Source organism: Anastrepha obliqua, chromosome 2 (genome assembly GCF_027943255.1).
Source record: "Anastrepha obliqua isolate idAnaObli1 chromosome 2, idAnaObli1_1.0, whole genome shotgun sequence".
Taxonomy (NCBI): domain Eukaryota; kingdom Metazoa; phylum Arthropoda; class Insecta; order Diptera; family Tephritidae; genus Anastrepha; species Anastrepha obliqua.
In genome coordinates, this window is record NC_072893.1 from 68,515,035 (window position 1) to 68,537,275 (window position 22,241).

General features: G+C 37.5%; 1 protein-coding gene across 1 annotated transcript; it reads right to left on the reverse strand.

Annotated features, from left to right (window-relative positions):
• Window positions 1–5,135: 5,135 nt before the first annotated feature.
• Window positions 5,136–21,970, reverse strand: LOC129238192 (uncharacterized). Its single transcript, XM_054873233.1, has 6 exons — window positions 21,895–21,970; window positions 20,378–21,516; window positions 20,070–20,303; window positions 9,511–10,348; window positions 7,423–8,036; window positions 5,136–7,366 (listed from the first exon to the last, which is right to left on the reverse strand). The coding sequence occupies exons 1-6, from the start codon at window positions 21,968–21,970 to the stop codon at window positions 5,144–5,146; spliced, it is 5,124 nt and encodes a 1,707-aa protein (XP_054729208.1). The 3' UTR covers window positions 5,136–5,143.
• Window positions 21,971–22,241: the final 271 nt, after the last annotated feature.

The window sequence follows — 22,241 nt, forward strand, 5'->3', positions numbered from 1 at the left end:
AGGGATTAGCACACAAAAGTGAGTTGATTACTTATGCGAATAAAACGAAAATTAACTGTAAGTATGTATGTATGTGTGTTATATTAGCAACTAGCAGTATCACTGTATCATAGGCATATATATATATATATATGTGTGTGTATGTATGCAACATATATATGTGCTGTATGACAGACATGCAGTTAAGTAATTATTACAAAAATGTAAATTAATATAGAAATAAAAATATTTATAATATTATTTAGTTTAATTTAAATACACCTAATACATAGTAAGAATTTTGTAAGCTAGCAAATGCAATAGAGCTTGTGCTTCGTTATTTGTTAGTTTTTATGTTGTTTGTGGTTTTTCATTATATTCATATAATGTTTGATTTGATTTGATTCAGAACTCAGTTTTCGCTGGCAACACAAAATGGTCACTGCAGCGTGGCAGAGCAGCATTGAAACCATGAAACCATAGCAATTGAGCAGTACGTATGTACATTTATGTATGCACAGTATGCACATATTTCACACAAGTTTTCAACACCCTAAAAACATACTACAATTAAGGATGATTAAAGGCCTTTAGATATGAATGAGAGTGGGTGAGAGTGAGTGAAAGAAAGCGAGAGAGCAAAAGATAATGCAGTTACGCTTTTATTCCTTAAAGTGCTAATATGAAAGCTGGAGAAATAATTACTCTCAAAAAACAAAACAGCAAAAAAAAACTAAATAAATAATTAAGAAAACTATTATTAATTCAGAAAATGAAAAATAGCATTCAAAAATTTCGTTTTACTTTACATTTACAAAAATACATCAATCAAAATATTTTTTTTCAGCTAATACACGCTTAAGCTTAGCTTATCTGTATGCGCCTAAATTCATTAACAATTAACTTTTTAATATAGATTTTGCATTCTTAATATAACAAATGAATTATGCTCATATTTTTTTCTTACTTATAATAATTACTCATTTGCGCATTTGTTTATGCCTTTTCGTATTAAATCGATTAATTGCTCAATATAAAAATACAAAAAGCCTGGAAAAGTGTGCCTCCACTACCAAATGTATAGTTTTATACATAGATTGTAAATATATATATATATATGTAAATATTTGTATACACTCTATTGTATGTACACACGCACATATGCACATATGTAAGCACGAAAACGGATATGACATAATTGAACATTTGATTTTCGCTAATCTCCATTTTCAATTAAATATTTAATGCGTAATTTTCATATAATATATGTATGTACGCATTTATATATTTGCTTTTAATTCTAAACATTATATTTAATATTTTTTTTTCTAATTTAAGGCATTAATGCAAGCATATTTAACATGCGCAACAAAGTATGTATACAAAAATAGTGCAAAAACTACAATAACAATATAAATAATTTGAGAAATTTCACTCTCATTTTCCGCCAAACAGCAAAAAAAAATTAACTTGTCATATATTAAATATAAATATAAGTTAAAGTTTTGTTTGAACAAATACATACTTAACATTTATAAATATTTACACAACATTTTTCTCATGGACACATCGGCAACTGGTAAACTGGCCTCGTTAAGAGCCCGAAAACATAATCGAAATCGCAGCTTAGCGATTTGAGAGACAAGCACACTACGTAGCGGTGGCACAACGTTAATCGCTGATTGTTAATCGTGAATCGGGTAACTGTGTTCGTGTTCGTTCGCATTCGTTAAGTTGTCGTTAAATTATTGATAGTGGCAAGAAGCGTTTTCGCGGCTTGAGTGGCGCTTGAATTGTTTGAAAAAGCAGTTCTCAGAAAAAAAAATTATATGTATGTATATACATATATATGTATATAATAATATAAAAAAAAAAATAAATCAGAAAAAAAATTAAAAAAAAATCAGAAAATAAATAAAAAAAAAATCAATTCCCAGCAAATAATGCAATAAAGCCTAATTTTCCTGAAAAAAGTTTAAAAAAAATAGCACATTGGCGATTGTCCATAATTCGTTATCAAAGAGTAACGCTAAGGTGTACGCCATTGAAACGTACCGGTTTCAGCGCTGCCACTGCAAAAATAACTGCTTCAACAAAGCCAACTTTGTCGAAAAATTCAATGCCGCCGCCATTAATGCAAGGTCTGCAAGCAATTTTTGTTTGCTGCTAAAAAATCAAAATTTTCAACGTAACTCTACTCTCTACCGATTGTCTTTGTATCTTGAGGGAGCAGCGGAAAATACGGCCAACAATTTTTTAGTCAATATTTTTTTTTATAGATTTCCTATACACGATTTTTTGTATGAGTTTTTACCCATTTTAAAGTTGGCGAATGCTTCTTTTCTTGCTTTTAAATTTGCGCGCTTTTTTGGGCGACTTCTCAGTGCTCCAATAAGCGCTTCACTGGTTAAAAAAAAAAAAATGAAGCAAGAAACTCGCATCCAAGCAACTTCGAAAGTCTGTTTGTGATATTTTGTTAATAGTTGTTTTTTTATTTTGTTTTAACTTTCAGTTGCCTGAAAAGTGTGTGTTTGTATCAAATTTAAATGCTTGTTTGGCACTAAGTGCCTTCTTTCAAATTATAAAATCCATTTTAAATATTTCAAAAAATATAAAGTGCAATTGTTTTTTGTAAAATGTTATCAGTTTACAAACATTTCTGTACCAAATCTAATTTATAATCGAATATTTTCAAAATAATCAAAAAGTTTATTTTAAATCTCATGTTTTTAATCAAATACATTTTTTTTCATACAAATTAGCAAAAATTTTATTTTTGGTGCTTGCGTTTTTGCGAAACAAGTGAGATATATTGTCATTGAAAAAAACTAAAAAAAAAAACAAACAAAAAAATTAAATTGAAATGTGAAAACTGTTTGACAACGAAAAAGCTAATTAACTAAAATACAATAATAATGAACAGATAATAGAAGAATTTTCATAATTAAAAAACAAAAAGAAAAAAAAAACAAGAAAAAAATTATTAATAAATATAAAAATGTATATATTTATTGTACATTCCATCATTTCATATAAAATAAAATATAGCTTCATGCAACATTCTAACTATTTGATAAAAAAAGATTGGTATTCGAAAAAAGTGCAAAAAACAGAGCTGCCTCGCTTTTATGAGGCATTGAAACAAACTAAGTTTTGTGAAATAAATGTGGACCAAAAAAATTACAGCTTTACTTTTGATTAAAAGAAACTCAAAAAAGTTGCTAGTACATTTTTTTGTAAGCCCTGAAATAAATTTATAGACAGATTCAATAAGATTTAGACAATTTGGCGGCCTCAAATTTTTTTGTTTCTCTGTTTAAGGAAATTTCGATATAAAAAAAAGTAAATAAATAATTGGCGCGTACTTTTCTTTTGTGTTAGGCCGAGCTGCTCCTATGGGCTGAAGAAAATTTTAATTGAATTTAATTAAAATATCTGGATTTTTGTTTGAAGTCTATTTGACAGTAATTTGGGCCTATATTTCAATATTTGGTCACGTAGCGCAATCAAATGAAATGTAAATCAGAAGTGAGAGCAATAAAAGCCGAAAAGACGTATAAAAGAGTACACTAACACGTATACAAATGTTTTAAGAAAATTTGAAGCCCATTTGATGGTATTCAGAGAACTTAAGATTTAATAAAAAAATTTAAATTTGAAAACAAAAAATTATTTTCTAACGGGAAAAAGGTGATTAGCAAAATTTAATTTCAAAAGATTTTAATATATTATTATTTTTCAACTGAAAGTGCCCAAAAGTATTTAGTAAAATTAAATTTCAGAAAACTTTAAAAAAATTTTATTTTTCAAATGAAAGTGACTAAAAGTGTTTAAAATGAAAGGCATTTCCCCATACGTAGGCGGTGAGAATTGAAGATTTGGCGAGTATTTCGGCATTTTGCGTTTGCAGAGCCTCAAAATACGCCCACAAAATTTCACTAACGCAGTTAAAAATATTTTAAGAAAATTTGAAGCCCATTTGATAGCGTCCAGATGACTTAAGTTTTAATAAAAAAAATTGTATTTGAAAAAGTAAATTTATTCTTTATTTAGCCGATTTATTTTTACAAGCCGATTGCAAAATTTGATGCAAGACAATTTTAAAATATTGAATTATTATTTTTGAGCTAAAACTGCACAAAAGTGCTTAAAATTAAAAGTTTTCTGAAGAGTATTTTTGCACTTTGCGTTTGTAGAGTCTCAAAATACGCAGTTAAAAATATTTTAAGAAAATTTGAAGCCCATTTGAAAGTGTCTACAGCACTAAAGATTTAATAAAAAATTTAATTTAATTATTTTCTACTTGAAAAGAGGCGATTAGCAAAATAAAATTTCACAAAATTTTAACATATCAATTTTTTTCTAACTGAATGTTGATGAATGCCAAATTGTTTTGCTAATAATCAAAGCAGGCAAAAATCTAAGTTGTCTCGCAAAAACGCGTGTTTCAGCAATAAATATACTTTTGATTTATCCACATACATCTCATTTATAAATCTTTTTTTCATAATATTCAATTGTATTTTTCATATAAAATACGCGTAGAATCGCTTCAAAAAATGTATTCAGCAGTTTTTCTTGATTCAGTACTTTTTTCTTATGCTACGTATGCAGTTATGTACAAATGAATCTGTGTATGTGTGTATTCAATCGTATGCTATTACAGTTTCCATTTTTTTGTTTAATTTAGTTGTGCAATTTTTTTTTTTTTTTTTAACTTTTTTTGTGATTTGTATGTAACAACAAGTAAACATCAAATTCAATATAGTTCAATTTCAGTTCAGCTTAAATCTCATTATAATTTTGGTACTTATACAAATTACATATGTTTGTATGTATGTGAAAATTTTATTTTAGTTCATAGAAAAGTTCATTTAATCCTACAACTAACTACAATCGTTACACCTGGATTTTGACCCATTTAAAACTCCTTCAGACTGCCACCTCGTTTTAATTTCGCGAATCGCTTGAACCCCATGCCACTGCTACTCGCCGAAAAGCCACTCTCCTTGCCACGCACACTGAGTGTGCTTGCACTGAGCACGCCCAGCCCGCTGGTGGACGTGTGTCCATTGCAACGCTCACGCGACATGTAACTGCCACGGAAACGCACACGACCGCGACGCTCGATGCGTTGCAACGGGCGCCACTCGAACTCCTGCGATTATAACTTTTTCTCCCACACCACGATGTGCGCATCGTTTGAGTTCGCTATTAGCGGTGTTGAGGCGCCGCTGCTAAGCGTGGCCGATTTGCTGCCGCTGCTCGGTGAGTGTGCGTTATTGTACCAGACGTGTCGCCAGTAGCCGCGTCCACCCATTAGCGTGATTATTGTGCGTGGTCCATCAGCATTTTGCTGTTGTTGTTGTTTGTTTGTTTGCTTTTGTTTGCGCTTTAGTGTCGCCACAGCGGCGGCAGGTGGTGGAGTGCATGCGCCAGCGGCGCTTGTGCCAGTGTTCTTTGCTTGCTTGATTTCTAACAATTTGAGGCCATCCTCCGATTTGGGAGTGCTATGATGTTGGTGTATTTCGGCGGTGGTCATCAGTCCGTTCTCGGATATGTTGCCCAAATCACTGCCATTGCCTGAGGTTTTGTGACTAGCGCTGCTGCTATTGCGTGATACGGAACGTCCGCCGAAGAGACGTATGCCCATGCTTTCTTCGCTGCCCGAGGAAGTGTACAGGCTGGAAGATTTTGAGTCCACCGACCAGTTGGAGAGGTCGAGTGAACGTGGTCGTGACGCCTTCATGCGTAGGCGGCGATCGAGCGTGCTCACCTTGCCCGGTATGGCGGCCAGTTCGGGATCGGAGCGGCGCATGCCCTCGTACATCATATCCATGAGATTACCCTGTGTGCCCTCCTCGGCATCGTAGTCCTCTTTCACGAAAATTAGTTTACCATAAAGTCCGTAAACGTCGCAACAGCCATGCTCGCCGTGATTGAGTGTGCTGGTATTGGAGTGCATGCTCGTATTGAAACCGCGAGGCAGCGTTTTGGCCATGCGTGCCGAGTCGGCGGAAAGGTCGCGGAAACGTTTGCGGTGGAAAGCGGGTGAGTTTACCAGTGAAACGCGTATTTTCGACAACGATTGATCAAACGAATTTTGCTTGTCCAATTTGGAGCAACGTGGCGAAGACGCATTTGAGTCGCCATCCACACTCAGCTCGCGCAACATCGAAGCTGAGGGCGAAGCAGTGCCCGAGAGTGGTTCATCCTTTGGTAGGTCACGGCGTAGTATTACTGTCGACTCGTCGAGATCGGATTCGGTAAGCTTCTTGGGATCGGCATCTATTGCGGGCAATTGGAGATCGTCACCCATGCTAGGTACCGTAACCGTGGGCTCCGCACAAAAGGCGACAGGCAGCGTTTGGGTCGGTGGTTGTTTGTAACTTGGATAGACACGCGGTATCAGCGGAAGTAAGAAGGTGATCGGTCCAAAGTGTGCGTGGCACGACATATTGATGCCACCACTGATGATTGGCACACCTTCTAGACGCGGCAGCGGTATGGTCACTGCAATGCCCACATTTGTGCCCACCCATAGTAAGCCTTTACAGGCCATGAGCGCGGTTACATAGATGGAACTGTTGTTGACGGCGTGCTCCTTCTTGCCATCACTGCGTAGCACACTCGAAGCAATGTTGATATCCTGCAAATGCTTAAAGGTCTCCGTGTGATACAAACATAAAACAGTCGAATTCTTTAGGGAAATCCAAAGTCCAATACCGGAATGCGCCATCAAATTGACCTGTTGGTTGGCGCCGTGTTGCACTTCAAAACTCTTCTGTATCTCACCATTTAGCGCATTGAGTACATAGACACGATTCGCGCATGATGCGTAAATATTCATGTTGATTGGCAATAGACTTGGCACTGGCAGACCTGATTCGCCTAACTGCACCACCTGCGGGTCCTTCAGCATCCACACGCCATCGTAGGATCGACGATAGATCAGCATTATGGCATTGGAGAGCGCCACGTAAACGACATCGAAGTGATAGAGTATTCGAGTTACGGCGCCAGGTACGGTGCTGCAGCCCAGCTGCTCCTCCTGCTCGGGGTTTTGTGCTGAGTAAATTAATATCTTACGGCTATCTGTGCCCATCCACACTAGATCGCCAAGCAGATTGCTATGCTCCTCGCGTTTCTTCCCGCTATCCAATCCCTTAACAAATTCCATGGCGTTAACCTGAGTCTCGACCAAGTCGAAAGAGCCAACATCACGCAGATTGCCGGCTTGTTGGTGATGCTGCGACAGCACTGCTATGTGAGAGGATGTACCATCGCTGGTGCACACCCACAGGTAATTCTGTTGTTTGTGACGTCGGCGTGCGTTGCCGCTAAGCTTCAAGTCATTAGCGATCGTATAGTAACATCCACAGCGCACCTATAAGCAAAAAGTATTGGAGAATAATCGAATATATTTTAGAGTTAACTTCTCACCTCAGTTTGATGCTGTGATTTGTAGACTGGTATCGCCTTGACGAAGAGTGGCATTTTGGTTGATTGCCGTTGCATTACCTGTTGCTGTTGTTCGTAGTTGTTGCCAAATGAGGTTGGCTCTGATGTGGTTGACGTTTCCCAGGCGGGCGAATTATTGGGATCTAATGCCAATTGTGCCAAACGTAGCTCCGTTATCCATTCCTTTTTCACATTTGGCGTCTGTGTTTGGAATGTGTAGGTCTCCTCTTTGCCGGACTTGTTGCGCGCTATCAATTGCAGGCAACATGAGTCCACCCAAGCCATTTCCTCATCTTTGCGTTGAATGGAGGCTTGTATGGTATTCAGCACATTGCGGGTGGTATTCGTGTTGAGCTCTTTATAGGTGCCTTTCAGTGTGCTAACGAGATCGTGTATGCGTGAGATTACTTCATAGTCGTACATTAGAGTGCTCATCTCAGAGCAGAGATTATCGGCGCCATTCGTGAGTTGTGCAGCTGGTGAGCTGTCGAGAGAGTGACCACCATGTGAGTAGGCAGAGTTGATTGGTAGTGTATTTGTGTGACTGTTGTTGCAGGAGCTGCTGTTGGATTTCAGACTTCCGCCGCGATTGAGACCTGAAAATGGGGAAATTAATGAGAAATCACAAAATTTGTATCGATTGAAGGCACCATTCTTGAGCGCAGCCTTTTATGAAAAATTTTAAATACCAAAAGCCTGCACGGTTGGTCTGGGTTGTATAGAATTAAGGGTGAGGATGGAGTTATGGAAATTATAAAATTTGTATCGATTGAAAGTATAATTCTTGAGCGCAGTATTTCATGAAAAATTTTAACTACCAAAAGCATATGAAGCTGGTCTTGGTTGTACCATATACTTCTGGGTGAGATTTGAATTGAGGAAGCAGTAAAATAATTGCAGTGGCAAGACCTTAATGCAGTTATCGAATTATTTATCGATTTTGTTTAAGCCAAGTGGGCTTTTTATGTTTTCTGCCCATCGTAGCCGAATAGGTTGATACGTGATACGTAGGTTTGAATCTCCGTGCATGAAACAGCAAAATGAAGAAAAAGTTTTTTCTACTAGCGATCACACCTCGGCAGGCTATGGCAAGCCTCTGAGTGTATTTTTGCCATGAAAAAGCTCCTCATATAAATCATCTGCCGTGCGGAGTGTCTTAAAACTGTAGCGTCTGGTTTAAAGGTATAAAGGGAGGAGGAGGTACTTCTTCCAATAGAGTTTTTTTGATAGATCACGCATGACTACTGTCAAACTTAATACATTATTTTTCTCAGTATCCATTGACATTTCATCATGGAAAGACTTACGCCTCAACAACGTTTACAAATCGTACAATTGTGTTACAAAAATCAACGCTCTAAGAAAAGTGTTCATCAGGCTAACTTGTATTGTTCAGCCACGAGTCCTATTTTTGGCTTAATGGCCATGTCAATAAGCAAAATTTACGTATTTGGGCTGAAGAACAACACGAAACCATTCAAGAACAGCCATTATAACCATTGAAAACAAGAGTTTGGTCGGCTTATGGGGTGGAAGAGTCATCGCCCATATTTCTTCAAAGACGAGGCTGGCGCCAATGTAACTGTGAATGACGAACGCTATCGCGCCATGATAAACGGCTTATCAAAATTTTACAAAAAAGAAAAAATTCGTTAATAAATACTGGAAAAATTAGCCCTGAAACACATTTTCCGTTTTGACTTATTTCTGGCGTTTAAACTAAGTTTTGAGAGTCTGTCTTTTGAGAAACTTTTAGTAGAATTTGACAAATATTTTTCGATACACTTTAACCCCTTTCATGCCTCGGTTATAAGTACTTCTTGCACTTTTTCACAAAAGAGCCAAAAAAATCGACATACTGAGGGGAGCGAGAGGATTAAAATGTTCCACAAAAATATTTCACGTTATTTACTACATAGAACTGCTGAATACATCGTAGATCTAAAACGTAAGAATCACATAGTTTCCAATGCCGATTTACCATAAGAATGTGCAAAAGGGTGAAAATTTTAACACCCTACCAAATTATACAAATAAATGATTTTTATCTTTTACAGTTTTATCACTCACCAGCGGTTAAAATTCTCGACAGCGTCGCGGAAGTACTATTATCCACAATTTCCACATCGGCCACTGGATACATCCACTTGAAACTCAGCTTTTCCGTAGCGCCAAAATCATGAGATTGCTTCGGTGCGACCGAAACACAAATGACCTTATCGTTGAGCAATAATAAACGACGCTGTTTCGATTTCACAATAAGTCCAGCTTGATTGAACTCCACATGTTGGACATTATCTTCGCGTAATAGGTAACGTTGTCGATTGCCATCCGTTGAGGTGAGTGCGCGTGCATTGAAGGTGCCGGTGATGTGACCCAACATCTCCTTAAATCCCTGATATTGTTCCGCTTCACGTTTGCGTTCGTTCAACATTTCGGCGAGCAATTCCAGTTGGGTTAATGCCAATTGCAATGACATACGATCGTGATGCCCTTGTGGCGTATACTTGAGTATATCCTGTAGGAAGAGTATGAATTGTGGGAAACGTTGCACTGGTTTCACCATCAAACCGAAAAACGAGAGACGATCGTGAGCGCTGATTTGTTTCACTTTGAAGAAGTCAGCAAGTGCAGATTTACGTTTCTCCTCCATTTTGGCGAGTTCCATGGCTGCTGAGAAATTATTTATAAAGCCTGAGTAGATTTCGAGTATGCGCGGCTTGCTGAAGGCATTCACGAAACAATCGCCCAAGCGTTCGTCACGATCCCAATTTCGTACGCATTCGGCGAGTGAGATGCGGAATAGTTTGTGCGATTGTAGAATCTCAGGTAGGCGGTGAAAGAGTGTGGCTATTTTGGAGGCGCTCAACACAGGTGGGTTGCTCTCTTCGAGAGGTTTCTTATAATCCTAAATGGGCGGAGGTGTGTAGAAAGTGAGTTGTTAATTTACAAATTTGCAAAGAAGGTGAGTTACATTAAAAATGAAATGAAAAGGAAATCAAAGAGAGCTTTTATAACAAAAATAAATTTTGAAAATTGAACGAATGCTCGCACTTGGCATCGTATTTTTCTATTGCAATATGATTTTGAAACATTTTAGCGATCTTCACACAGAGCTCCGTTAATGGCATATGTGGCAAGTTTCGTCGTTTAGTTTGCTCTTTTGTTTGGCATCTACAAAAAAAAACGTCATCTTATATAATCTTTAAGGTTTCTTATAAAGTATTAGGAGATCTCGGTGGGAAGATCGCTTATGCTTTGTTTCAAGTTATTGGGAAATCATTTTTTACCAATCACATATATTTATATAATATAGAAACTCTCTGATAACTATGTCTTATAAATGTTTTTTATTTTTTCGTAAATTTAAAAGATTTTTGGATTTGTACCTATTTATGCTAACAATTTGGTTTTGGTTATTAATTTGGTAACTACGAGTACGTTTTTGGATGGGTTGATTTACATATTTATTATTTCGTTATTTAATTAGTAGTAGTAGTAGTAGTAGTAGTAGTTGTTAGTAATGGTGATGGTGATGCAAATTATTGCGTGACGTAGGATTTGGATGGCATGTAAAGAAATAAAATTTGTTTATGTAGTAAAATGGATGAAATACTTAATCAAATTGATTGTAGGCTAAAAATATGAGCTATGCACTCGTATATGAATAAAAAAACAAGTGAAAAATTCTGTGACAAATAGGCTCTTAAGGTGAATGTGCAATATGCGATATGATAATAGGTGAAAAAGTAAAAAAATGCTGAGTGCAGGTGAAGAAATATATTAGATAAATGCTGTGCATGTACGAGGTGGAACTAATAACCCTTTGGCATCACCGCACGAAATGCGTGATGTACTCAAAATAGCTTGCGTTCATACTACCTTGCGTCGATAATACTTTTAATTTTTATTCTAACGAAAAGGATGCTACAGGATTACCAAAATTATTTATTTTCCTCAAACTGTAACAAAAAAAAAAAATTATTGCAAATTATTCTGTTCTTGGTGACAATAACGAGTTTTGATTCGCGCGGGTTATTTCGCTCTCGGTGATAAGAAGAGAGGGTGTTTGTTCGCGGATTATTCCCTCGAATGTTGCCAGAGAGTTAAATACCGAGCCTGAGGCGTCTATCGAAGAAATATGCAAGACTTGTGTGGAGCCTTCTCTTACGAATGCAATAAAATCTCTTGCTTCTCTAAACAAAGCAGCAAATCAGAATAGTTACAGTCATCTAACATTCCTGGCTGGCACTTTGGGGCTTCCCGGACTGGTGGACTATGCACTCTCGCCTATACTTGCCATTACAGCGTTTACGACCCTACTACCCTCAAGGGAAGAGTGGCAACTGGACGATGTAAGACAGGGCGAGTCCATCCATATATACACAGATGGCTCAAAGCATACTGGTACTGTGTGATGCGATATCCTGAAATGTTATCTACACTTTCACTGATTGCCAAGCGGCGACAAAGTCCCTCACAAAACAGTCGGTAGCCATGAAATGCCGCACATCTCTTAACGAGATGGCTGAGTCATTTCACCTAAAGATAACATAGGTTCCTGGCCATCGTGACATAGAGGGTAATTGTAGAGCCGATGAACCAGCGAGAGTCGGCACCAAATTGACCGATAAGTATATAGAAAATGACATAGGGATACCCTTACAAACATGTAAGCTACTCATCCTTGAAGAAAATGTAAGTAAAGCAAACGAAAGATGGCGTAATGAATCCACCTGCAAAATCGCCCGTCAACTGTGGCCGACTCTAAATGCTAAACACACAGAATCTCTGCTAAGCCAAAATAAACACAGCCTTAGCACTCTGATCTCAGTCATAACGGGGCACTGCCTAATAAGTAGACACGCCCAAAGGATGGGTGTGCAAACACATGACTTCTGTAGAAATTGTCTAGGTGAGGATGAGGAAGAGACAATCGCGCACCTACTGTGCTACTGTCATGCTCTATCCAGACGCAGGTTTACTATTCTGGGTAAACAATTTTTCAATGAGTTGGAAGATCTCAGTTCTGCAGAAATCAGAGATACTCTAAAACTTTTGAAAAGCACACACTGGTTTTAGGTGCGATAGGAACAAGCTCCCCACGCGGCATCATAATGGGCTATGAGCCTTTGTGTGTCCCACAGGACAACCGCTTCAACCTAACCTAACCCAACACCCCTCTCCCTTTGATCCAACCCCCGTTCAAAAAATCATGCATTCAACCATCTGACGTCGTAAATCTCAGCGCTCTAGGTATATATACTTAGTCTTGCCATAAATTCTGTGGCAAATTTTACAATGCATACTGCGAGAAAAAATTCGCAGAAAGAGTTTCGTCATTTTTGATTTTGTTTGTATGCATTGCCTACTCATAAGTTATACTCAGTTTCGTGGCGAATTTCGCTCCTTAACAATGGATTGGGGAGCTGAGGAAAATCGCATTGCAGTGATTGCATAATGTAAATGGCAAAAGAGCAAGAGAGATTTACGAATTTCTGAGAAAATTGAATGTTGCGAGAATGTTAGTTTATTGCACGATCAGTCGTTTTTTCCAAACACCTGAAGTGATAGGCAGGAAAAAAGTGGTCGTTTTCGAGTGGTTCGAGAAAGAACTCGCAGAAATTCCTTCAGAAAGTAGAAAATCATCGACCAGATATATGTCAAGACTAATTAGCGATGATCTCCACATGAAAGTCTTCCGTCGCTCGACTGGTCATCTTTTGAGTACGCGCTTGAATAAAATTAAACTCGACAGATGTTTCTTTGATGACACGCGGTCAACGGCCATGAAAATATTCTTTTCACAGATGAGAAAATGTTCACTCTTGAAGAAGTTTTTAATCAGCAAAACGACAAAATCTATGCTAAAACTTGTAAACGAGCAAAAAAAAAAATGTTGTTCCAAGGGTTCAGGGTGACCACCATCCAGCCTCCGTAATGTTTTGGTGAGGAGGGTCTTGTAAAGGCGTTACATCTTTTCATTTCTGCGAAAAAGGAATTAAGACCGTGACAAAAGTGTACCAGGAGGATGTCTTAGAAGGGGTAGCAGCTGAACAGTACTCTCTTCAAAGGAGAGCGTTGGATCTTCCAGCAAGATTCCACTCCAGCCCATAAGACAGAAAACCACTAAGCAGTGGGTAAAAAACAATATTCCTGGGTTGGTAGCCACAGACGATTGGCCGTCTGGAAGTTCAGACTTAAATCCATTGGACTACAGTTTGTGGTTTGAATTGGAGAACATGGCCTGTCGAAGCCCTCACAAAAATCGGGAGAGTCTCAAACAATCTTTGGTTCGAACAGCGACGCCAATATCCATGGAAATCGTGCGTGCTGCAATAGCTGAATGGCCAATCGTTTGAAGGCTTGCGTAAAATCAAATAGTGACCATTTCGAATGATAATTTAAATTTTTGCTTTAATATTTACATGATTAAATAAAACTAACTTTATTAAAAAAAGTATTATAATTTCATATCTATAACGGACTTAACTTGTAACATTATTTATGGCACAACTAAGTATAGAATTTGCTACAACAACAACAAGTACTAGAAAAACCATATCCTTTGTTCGAGGACTATATAGAAAAAAGGTCTAATCTGCCTCGAGGTAGTATTTCGACCTTGCAGATCCCAATGCTAAATCCTTTCGGAGTTCGGAAAATCAAATTACTAATCAACATTAATACCTGAACTCCGTGAAAGGATAAGAAATAAATGCCAAGAACTGTGGTAGAATAAGTTATTGGTACTTCTCTAAGACATTTCCTCATAGCTGGCTAAATACTGCTCTCAGTGTGGGAACATTCGTGTTATTAGCAGAATTTTGGTTACATAAGATTTGAGTTTGTTGAAGCCCGGAAAGTGAAGGCTATAAAAAGGGCTGACAGATAAATACCTCCAGCACTGTTTAGGACAATGACAGATTCGCTTGGATAATTCTAGGGAAACAGGAAAGCTGTAGCCATCAATATGGTGATTGTGTGTAAATCTATTAATGTAGCTTTTAAATGTAAATCGACACAAAATATTTAATAGCGTCATTCTCATAATTTTATAGCCCCACCTCGTATGAACAATTGAGAATATGCACTCCTAAGATAAAAATTAATAGATACGCGATATTTTTACCAGTTTTGATCCCTTTTTTTAATTTTCATAAATTTTTTATAAATTATATTTAATTCCATAGTGCACTGATACAAAGTGGCACAGGCAGCAATGACATTTGGTGTCGTCAGTAGGTAGACTTGGCAGTTAAAGAGTAATCAATTCTTTCATTCGGCCTTGATCAAGGGACATTCATTAAAGGAGGTGGCACTAGACCAACATCAATGTTCTGTACGTTTGATTGTCAAAGCAAAATATTGAGCAAATAGAAAACAAATAATGAATTCGCCTTGTTTCATTCTGAGATGACAGCCACATGGACACGGCGAAAGAAAAAAAAAACAACATAGCTGATTTACCAACACCACCTTTAATAGATTCGCCTTGATTCTGTCTCATTTTTCCAAAAAATATTGTCACAAATGAAAATAGAGAAACTTCAAATGTGCGTAGATCAAATTTATTGCCACACTTTGTACTGTCACATAAAGCAAAGATTCAAACTTTGCACAAAATTTATCGAAAAAAAATCGCCATATTTTCATCAAAATTTAAATTATTTTTAGCCAATTAAAACAAGTCTGAAAACGTTCGAAATAAGCATTGATTTTTGATAATTTTTTCGCTTACGGTATTGCGCATTTTGTCCATAGAAAAAATGTCTTGTATTTTTTATACCATTTGCTCCATAAGTTTTCGACCACATTGGGAAAAAATTGATCGAAAATCTCAGAGAATTTTTAGCTACTTCCAACTATACAAAGTTTTTTTTTTTAATTTTGATTGAAAAGTTTGCAGTTTTGATGAAAATTTGTCCAATTTCTCGTACAAAGTTTGCTACTTTGATTTATATAAAATTTGTGATGAACTATATTTTTGTAAAAAAATAGAAAAAAAGTAGTCGAATATAATATCAAAATATCGCGCATCTATTACATATTTTGGTGAATGTGTGTATGTAGTGGTGCTTTGTGCATTCAGTTTTTCGAATCCATGAATTCAGTGTGCCTTTAGTGAAAACTTTAACTGCTAATGTCGAGTATACTCGTCAGAGTGAAACGAAAATTTTTTGATAATATTGGGGAAACTCGACGTAAATATAAAAACAACCGCATTCGTATTATCATTCAACGAATCAGCTGTAAATTTTGTTTCGCTGCAAAAGGCCAAATAAAGATCTTTTTAAAAATGTACATTCTAGAATATTTGTTAGTCTGGCAACTTTATTTATTTTAATACACAGTAGCTTGTATTAAGCGGAAATAACAAATTATGGGGAAGTACCGTTACAAAACGATTTGTTTCAAATAAAAAAGCATTTCGCATGCACTTCTCAGTTGATTGTGCGATTTCATAGTTGAGAGACGAAAGTCAGAAGAGTCTTGTAGATTTTATTGACAGGAAAAGTAATAGCGAATACTTTAATTCTTTTAGGGAATAAAATTGGGAGATACATAATTTTAATTATCCCTCCCAGATGTTCATACTGTTCAAAAGTAATTTTATCGGTGGCATTATGTGCTGCACCTCGCTTTAAAAACTATCACTGCGGTTAATTTAAATTTTTAGTTTTGTAACTTAGATTTCTTGAAATTTGCTTTGTTGCTTCTGTTTTCGTTACTAAAATGTGATATATTTATTTATATTAGTTTGGGGTAAAAGAAATCCATTATTTTCTCTGTAGATGACTGTAGTGGTTGAAGTCTCATGAAGTATCGATCAAACAATTTGAAGTTTATGCTCGTTGTCAAGGTGACATTTTATACTAAAAAAATTCTTTTGCTGTGCTTTGTTCGTTTCAATCAGTTGTCAGACACAGACAGTTGACAATGGAAGTCAATAAAGAGAAAATTCGGTACGTTTCACAGTTTTTCTTTGATAAAAACGAAAATGCCAGTCAGGCCGCTGCAATTGTGAATGGTGTTTATGGTGGCGATACCGCATTCTTCTTCAGATCCTTAATACCTTTGGGACATAGGGCCGATACAGCAATTTTGACTTCGTCGATTCCAATCAGACATTTTTGATGTTAAAGTAAATGTCGATAAAAATTACAAAATTTGCGCAAAAATAAAGAATTTCTTTTTCCCAAATTAATATTTAGAATATTTTTTATCGCTATCTACAGCTCGTTTTGTTGGGCTTTTGTAGGTATCAATCGATGCATAAAAGTAGTCATTTTTAAATATCTTAATATAATTAAAATCTGAGAGGAGCGACTTTCATCTTGTTGAATACTCGTATATATTAGGTTGGGCAAAAAGTTTATAGGGTTTTTATATTTTCTTTTATTTTGCAACTATTTCTTTGCTGTTTGGCAAAGGGTAAGCATTCATTCGATAGAACTCTTTCTGAGTTAATTAATTTTTCGTTAGTTGTGAGGCCCAGAAATGTAATACCCAGCAACATTTTGCCTTTCATCGAAGTCAAAAAGCTACCGAATCAGCTCGAGACATTTGCGAAGTGTATGCAGAAGATGTCATAGGCGAGTCTATAGCACGGAAATGGTTTGCAAAGTTTAAAAATGCCGAATCACGACCTTGAAATCGACGACACGTCCCGCAGCCGAAGTCCTTCTGATTTCGATAAAGAACGTCTCAAATAACTTTTGAAGAAGAACGATTATAAAACGATTCTCAATCACCTACATTCCATGGGATTTACCGAAAAATTTAGAGCCTTTGTGCCTCACGAACTCAACGAAAAACACAAAGAAAGTCGCCTACTAATTGCTTCTCAGCATCTCGCCCGCCATCGAGCAACACGCGGTCATAAGCAGTGCTATTTATACCGAATCGTCACGGGAGATGAGAAAAGTGGGTGGTTCCTGGAGATATGCCAAAGCCGAGAGTCAAGCCGATGCTTCATACAAAGGTCATGATATGGGTTTGGTAGGATTGGGAGGCCATGGTGCGTGAATGAAGCTATTCGACTGAAAATATCTGATTGACATGGTCAAACTATACTCTTTCACGAGAAAACCGCACTCCTAGAGCTCGAATGGGAATCGTATTCTCCGGACCTTGCACCGACCGATTACCATCTTTTTCGCTCCCTGTCATACCATATGAAGAGCGTTACTTTCGGAACGGCATCAACAAATTGGTCGAGAGGTGGGAAGAGGTTGTAAACAGCAGCGGCGAATATGTAATTGATTAAATTATTGATATAATTATTGTTTTTTTTTTTGTTTAAATAAAAGCCTAGGTAAAAACCCTACGAACCTATTCTCCAACCCAATATTATACACACACATACATATATATATAGATATCAACTGTCACTGCTCTGTCGCATATTTTGAGAAATTTTAAATAAAGACTTATAGGTATATATGTATGATCGTGGGTGCATCTCAACTCAAAATATGCGACAGAGCAGTGACAGTTGATAAGTTTTAGCAGTTTCTGGTTGTAATTTTTCTACTTGAAATTTTTTAATTACAATTTTTTTGGCGCTCAAAATGGGTACCATTTTATGCACACACGCAGCTATGAGTACGAAGTTATTTTGTAATAAGAATATATAATAATATAAGAAAAATTGAAATGCTTAAATTTTGTATACCAAGAGTTGTTAGTAAAATATAAGGCATTCCAATATTAATACAGGGTTGGCCATCTGGTGTGTGGAATTCAATTTAATTGGGCTAGTTTTTTATTCAAAACAGTAAACCTTACCTCTGAAACATTGTACACATTTTCATTTAAATGACTTTCGCGCCTGGCTCTAGAGTAGCCCATTCTGTCATTTTCTTTCTTCTTTAAAAGTAAAAATACCTCTAATTAAATTTACTCTATTTCATAAAAAAATTCAATGAAAATAACCTATTCCATTTCGAATATTTTCATTTAAATTCAATAATTTTCGAGGCACTGTGCTCCAGTGCGAGATAGCGGAAATGATGAAGATGATTCTGTCAACTAAATTTTTCCGTATCCAAAAATTTATCTAATGACGTTAAAATGCAGCTTCTAAGCATTCAATTGACATTACGGTTTTGGGTGGTTACACAGTGCAACTGTCATTTTGAGGTCGTAATGATTCCAAAACAGGTAGCAGGGTCATTCAAATTCAAATTCACAAAAACTGTTTGAATTCTTAAGTAGCATTTTTATAGGTCAATTAATTTGTAAATTATTTATCTGAGCCTTTTTTTGAAAAAACGGAAAAAGCGGCTAAAAGACTTATCTCAGTCAAACAAGAACTTTGAATATGTGTAGTAGAATTTTATCAGAAATATTTTTGTAGAATACTTTAACCCATTAGCTCCCTCGAAATAAGGCCATTTTGACCCTTTTTTGAAGTAGTTTGTAAAACAACGCATTTGCAAGGTCGCTAGAGCGTTAAAACGTTCTAGAAAAATATTCTTTGGAAAATTTCACTATAGACCTTCTTAGACAAAATCTGCATAAAAAGAATGTGAATGTCTACAGACACTAAAAAATAGTAGTAGTAGCAAGTACAGGGTTTTTCAATAAGGGTGGGTAGATGTTGAAATGGAATGTCGTGGCGTTTGCTGTGTGGCACGTAGCGCCGTCCTGCTGGAACCACATGTCGTCTAGGTCCATATGGTTCAATATGGGCTATAAGAAATTGGAAGGACCACCACGTCTACCGAAAAATGGGCGACATGCGCGCAACGTTTGTGTTAATGAACACTCATTTTGATAGTAAAGTTTTACCATTCGAACGTGATGTTCAATCGTGTAACTTGCCATGATGATTTGGCATAAACAACTGAATAATAAACAAAAGATTTGACAGATGTCACCAAAACAAAATGGCTGCCACAGGGCGCCAAAATCAACCCGCGCCAATTGAAAAACCCTTTAGTTGACTGGTTCCTTAAGATATGCAACACTCTTTATTCTCTCTTTCATAGGCAGTTACGTAGCGAATGAAGAAGTAGCAGCACCTGTGGCGGTAATTGCTTTTTTAGTATCTTAGTAAAGGATTTGCTTGTACTTTACTACTTGATCAGAAATTCGAATAGTCACACTAAAATTGTTGTACAGTGTTATTCGATATATGTATGAGAAGAAGATCGAATGTTTTTAATATTTCTCAACTTTGTTCAGGGGAAAATCAAATGATTTTTGAATTATTTGAACAGTAAACTAAAATGTTTATGCTCACGGATGTTAGTTTGGCTGTTAATGCCAAAAAATTGATAATTGTAATTCTAAACACTAAACGGTCAACCCTGTATAACGCTAGTCGTATAATACAATATTTTTTTTTAATTTTTTATAATTATTACTTTTTACAACTTACTATATGTTATAGTAAGGCCACTAAAATTGGGCTTTGGCAAACTTTTAATATAAAAATACTGTTATCACGTAAATACCGAAAAATGTTTTCATGCTCAACGAAATCGAAAATTGTATATCAAATATATTGAGTATGAATTTCACAAGAAAATTTATCAAGCTTTAAAATCTACAGGCAACTACAGCTACATATTCATATTTATCTATGTAGTAAAACAGTTTGTACACTTATTTATACATACATTGACTAGACGTTGCAAAGTGGCCACGTACGAATTTTCGCTGTGCACAATTGCAGCCACGATGTGGCGCCTTTTCAGTTGCTGCTGCGATAGGCCTGGCGGTGCAGGTGGTAGCATGGGTGTGATGAGGCGGGTATGCGCATTATTCCCTGTGCCATTGGCGCGACTGCCCGGCGGCAACATTAGATCTAAATCGAAACGTGATGCCGTTAAAGCGGCCTCTTCGTCGTCATTCTGCGTAAATAAAGAGAAAAAAAACTGAAATGTTTAATATCATTTCTCAAAAATGCTTCTTGTTTGCTTCTCACCTCTGGTACGCCAGGCATTTTGTTGGTGCTCAGCTTTTGTGGTGATGCATGCGCAGAATCGCCGCAAGCTGACAGCGCTGCCGCATCCGGTATATCAATGCTGGAGGCCGCCGAATGGCGACCATCTCGTCCACCCACATCGTACTGATGCGATGAACCGCGTCGTATAGAGAACCAGCGTGACAGTCGGCCACCTGGCGTTTCACCAGGTGTGGTGAGGTCCTCGCGTGCGCTTTGATGTGCTGTGGGCATGGTGCAGGCGCTAGCACGACGTGTTTGCGTGCTACTGCCACTGCTATCAGCGGCGCCGTTGCTGCCCGCCGACGAGTTGGTTGCGCAATTCGTGGATGTGTTGTTGGCAGCGTTTCCACTGTTCGAGGAACTCGTGCGCCATTTGTCAAAAGACAGATGCTGCTTGGCCTTGTTGAGTGTGGAACGCAATTGTGAATTGCGTTGATTGGTTGCGCTCAACGACGTCACGCTGCTGCGTTCCCGTTCGTCCTCCGTAGCTGCTTCTTCGTCAGAAGCTGTTAGTGCGCTATTGGCGTTCGGTTCTTGATCTATCGATTGTTCTGAACACCAACTGTCCTCGGATTGAACGGAGCGTGTTGAGGCGTTATGTTCGAGACGCTTTTTTGATGCTGAATTTATAGATGTGTTTGTTTGACTGTTGTTTGCGTTATCTGTGGTTGCGGTTGCGGTGCTTACACCAACGGCCGCTGAGCCGCCGTTGGTGGTGAAACTTCCGCCGGCAATTGTGTTGTTTGTATTTGCAACTAAGGCGGCTGCGGTGTTTTCCGCCTCGTTAGTTGGTTTGCCGACGCTGCTCGGACTGCCACAGCTTTTACTCGGCTTTTGATGATGATGGTGCTGTTGTTGTTGTTGTTGATATTGTTGCAGCGGTGCTGCAAGAGTGTTGGAATTCAATAGCGTATGTAAGCCGTTATATGACGTGAGCGATGTATTCAACGGGTCGTGACGACGCAATGATGTGCTAGTGGCGTTGTGATGTAATTGTGCCGTAGTTGTAGTCGTGGTGCTGCCGTTGTTGCTATCGCCGAGCGGTGATAGCTCAGTACTGTTAATATCAAGTGCAGGTAAAGAATCCTCCCAGGAGCCTGAATTCAATTTAGACTCATCTGTAAACAGATAGAAAATGTGAAGAGATTAGAACTGTTTCTAGAAATTTATGCGTTGTTTTATAAAAACTGAAATCTGTGGTATGAATCATTGATAAAATGTGTATGAATACGTAATTAAATGCTCTTAACAAACAAACTTCTGCGATCTTAATATGCAAAGCATAAAACCTTCCAAGCACTTGTAAATGTAACGAAAAGTTAGCAGAGCTTAGAGTAGGCGGGCTGATCTTAAAAATAGGGCTCCACTCTGTGACTACAGACACCCATTGTGGGCATCAGGAAAGAGTTTTCTAGTTTTGTCTCAATATGTCTTTTAACCCCAACGATTTTTACGCGAATTTGATTATACCCTCCAACGAGAGAGTGGTTCCATACGAAACAGGAAGATACTATTGGACTCTACCTCTATCAGCGAGGCTTGTAGTGTCTCTTCAGTTTCTTCCTCAGACATTTTTCTCGTTCACTTGTATGCTTTTATATTTCCCGAAGCCGCACTGTGTCTCGGGATCTAGTACAGAGAGATGAATGAGATTACAGATTTCAAAAAATTTTAGTTTACATTCTGAGTTAGTCAGTGATCAGACTGTCTTAAATGAAACCGAGTTTTGGAGGAGAGAGATCTTTCATATTTACAAGGTTTTCCGCTGCCTCAATATTCTAATTGCACGTACTTTCGCTTTTCCAAGTTTCCCTGTTGTAGTCTGGAAGCCGTAGGCTTCCCT

Coding starts and splice junctions, on each gene's coding strand:
- LOC129238192 (XM_054873233.1), bottom strand. CDS start 21,970: ATGTCTGAGGAAGAAACTGAAGAGACACTACAAGCCTCGCTGATAGAG. Junction 21,517..21,894: donor CAATAGTATCTTCCTGTTTC/GTATGGAACCAC, acceptor ATCTGTTTACAG/ATGAGTCTAAATTGAATTCA. Junction 10,349..20,069: donor CTTTGCAACGTCTAGTCAAT/GTATGTATAAAT, acceptor CCGCCCATTTAG/GATTATAAGAAACCTCTCGA.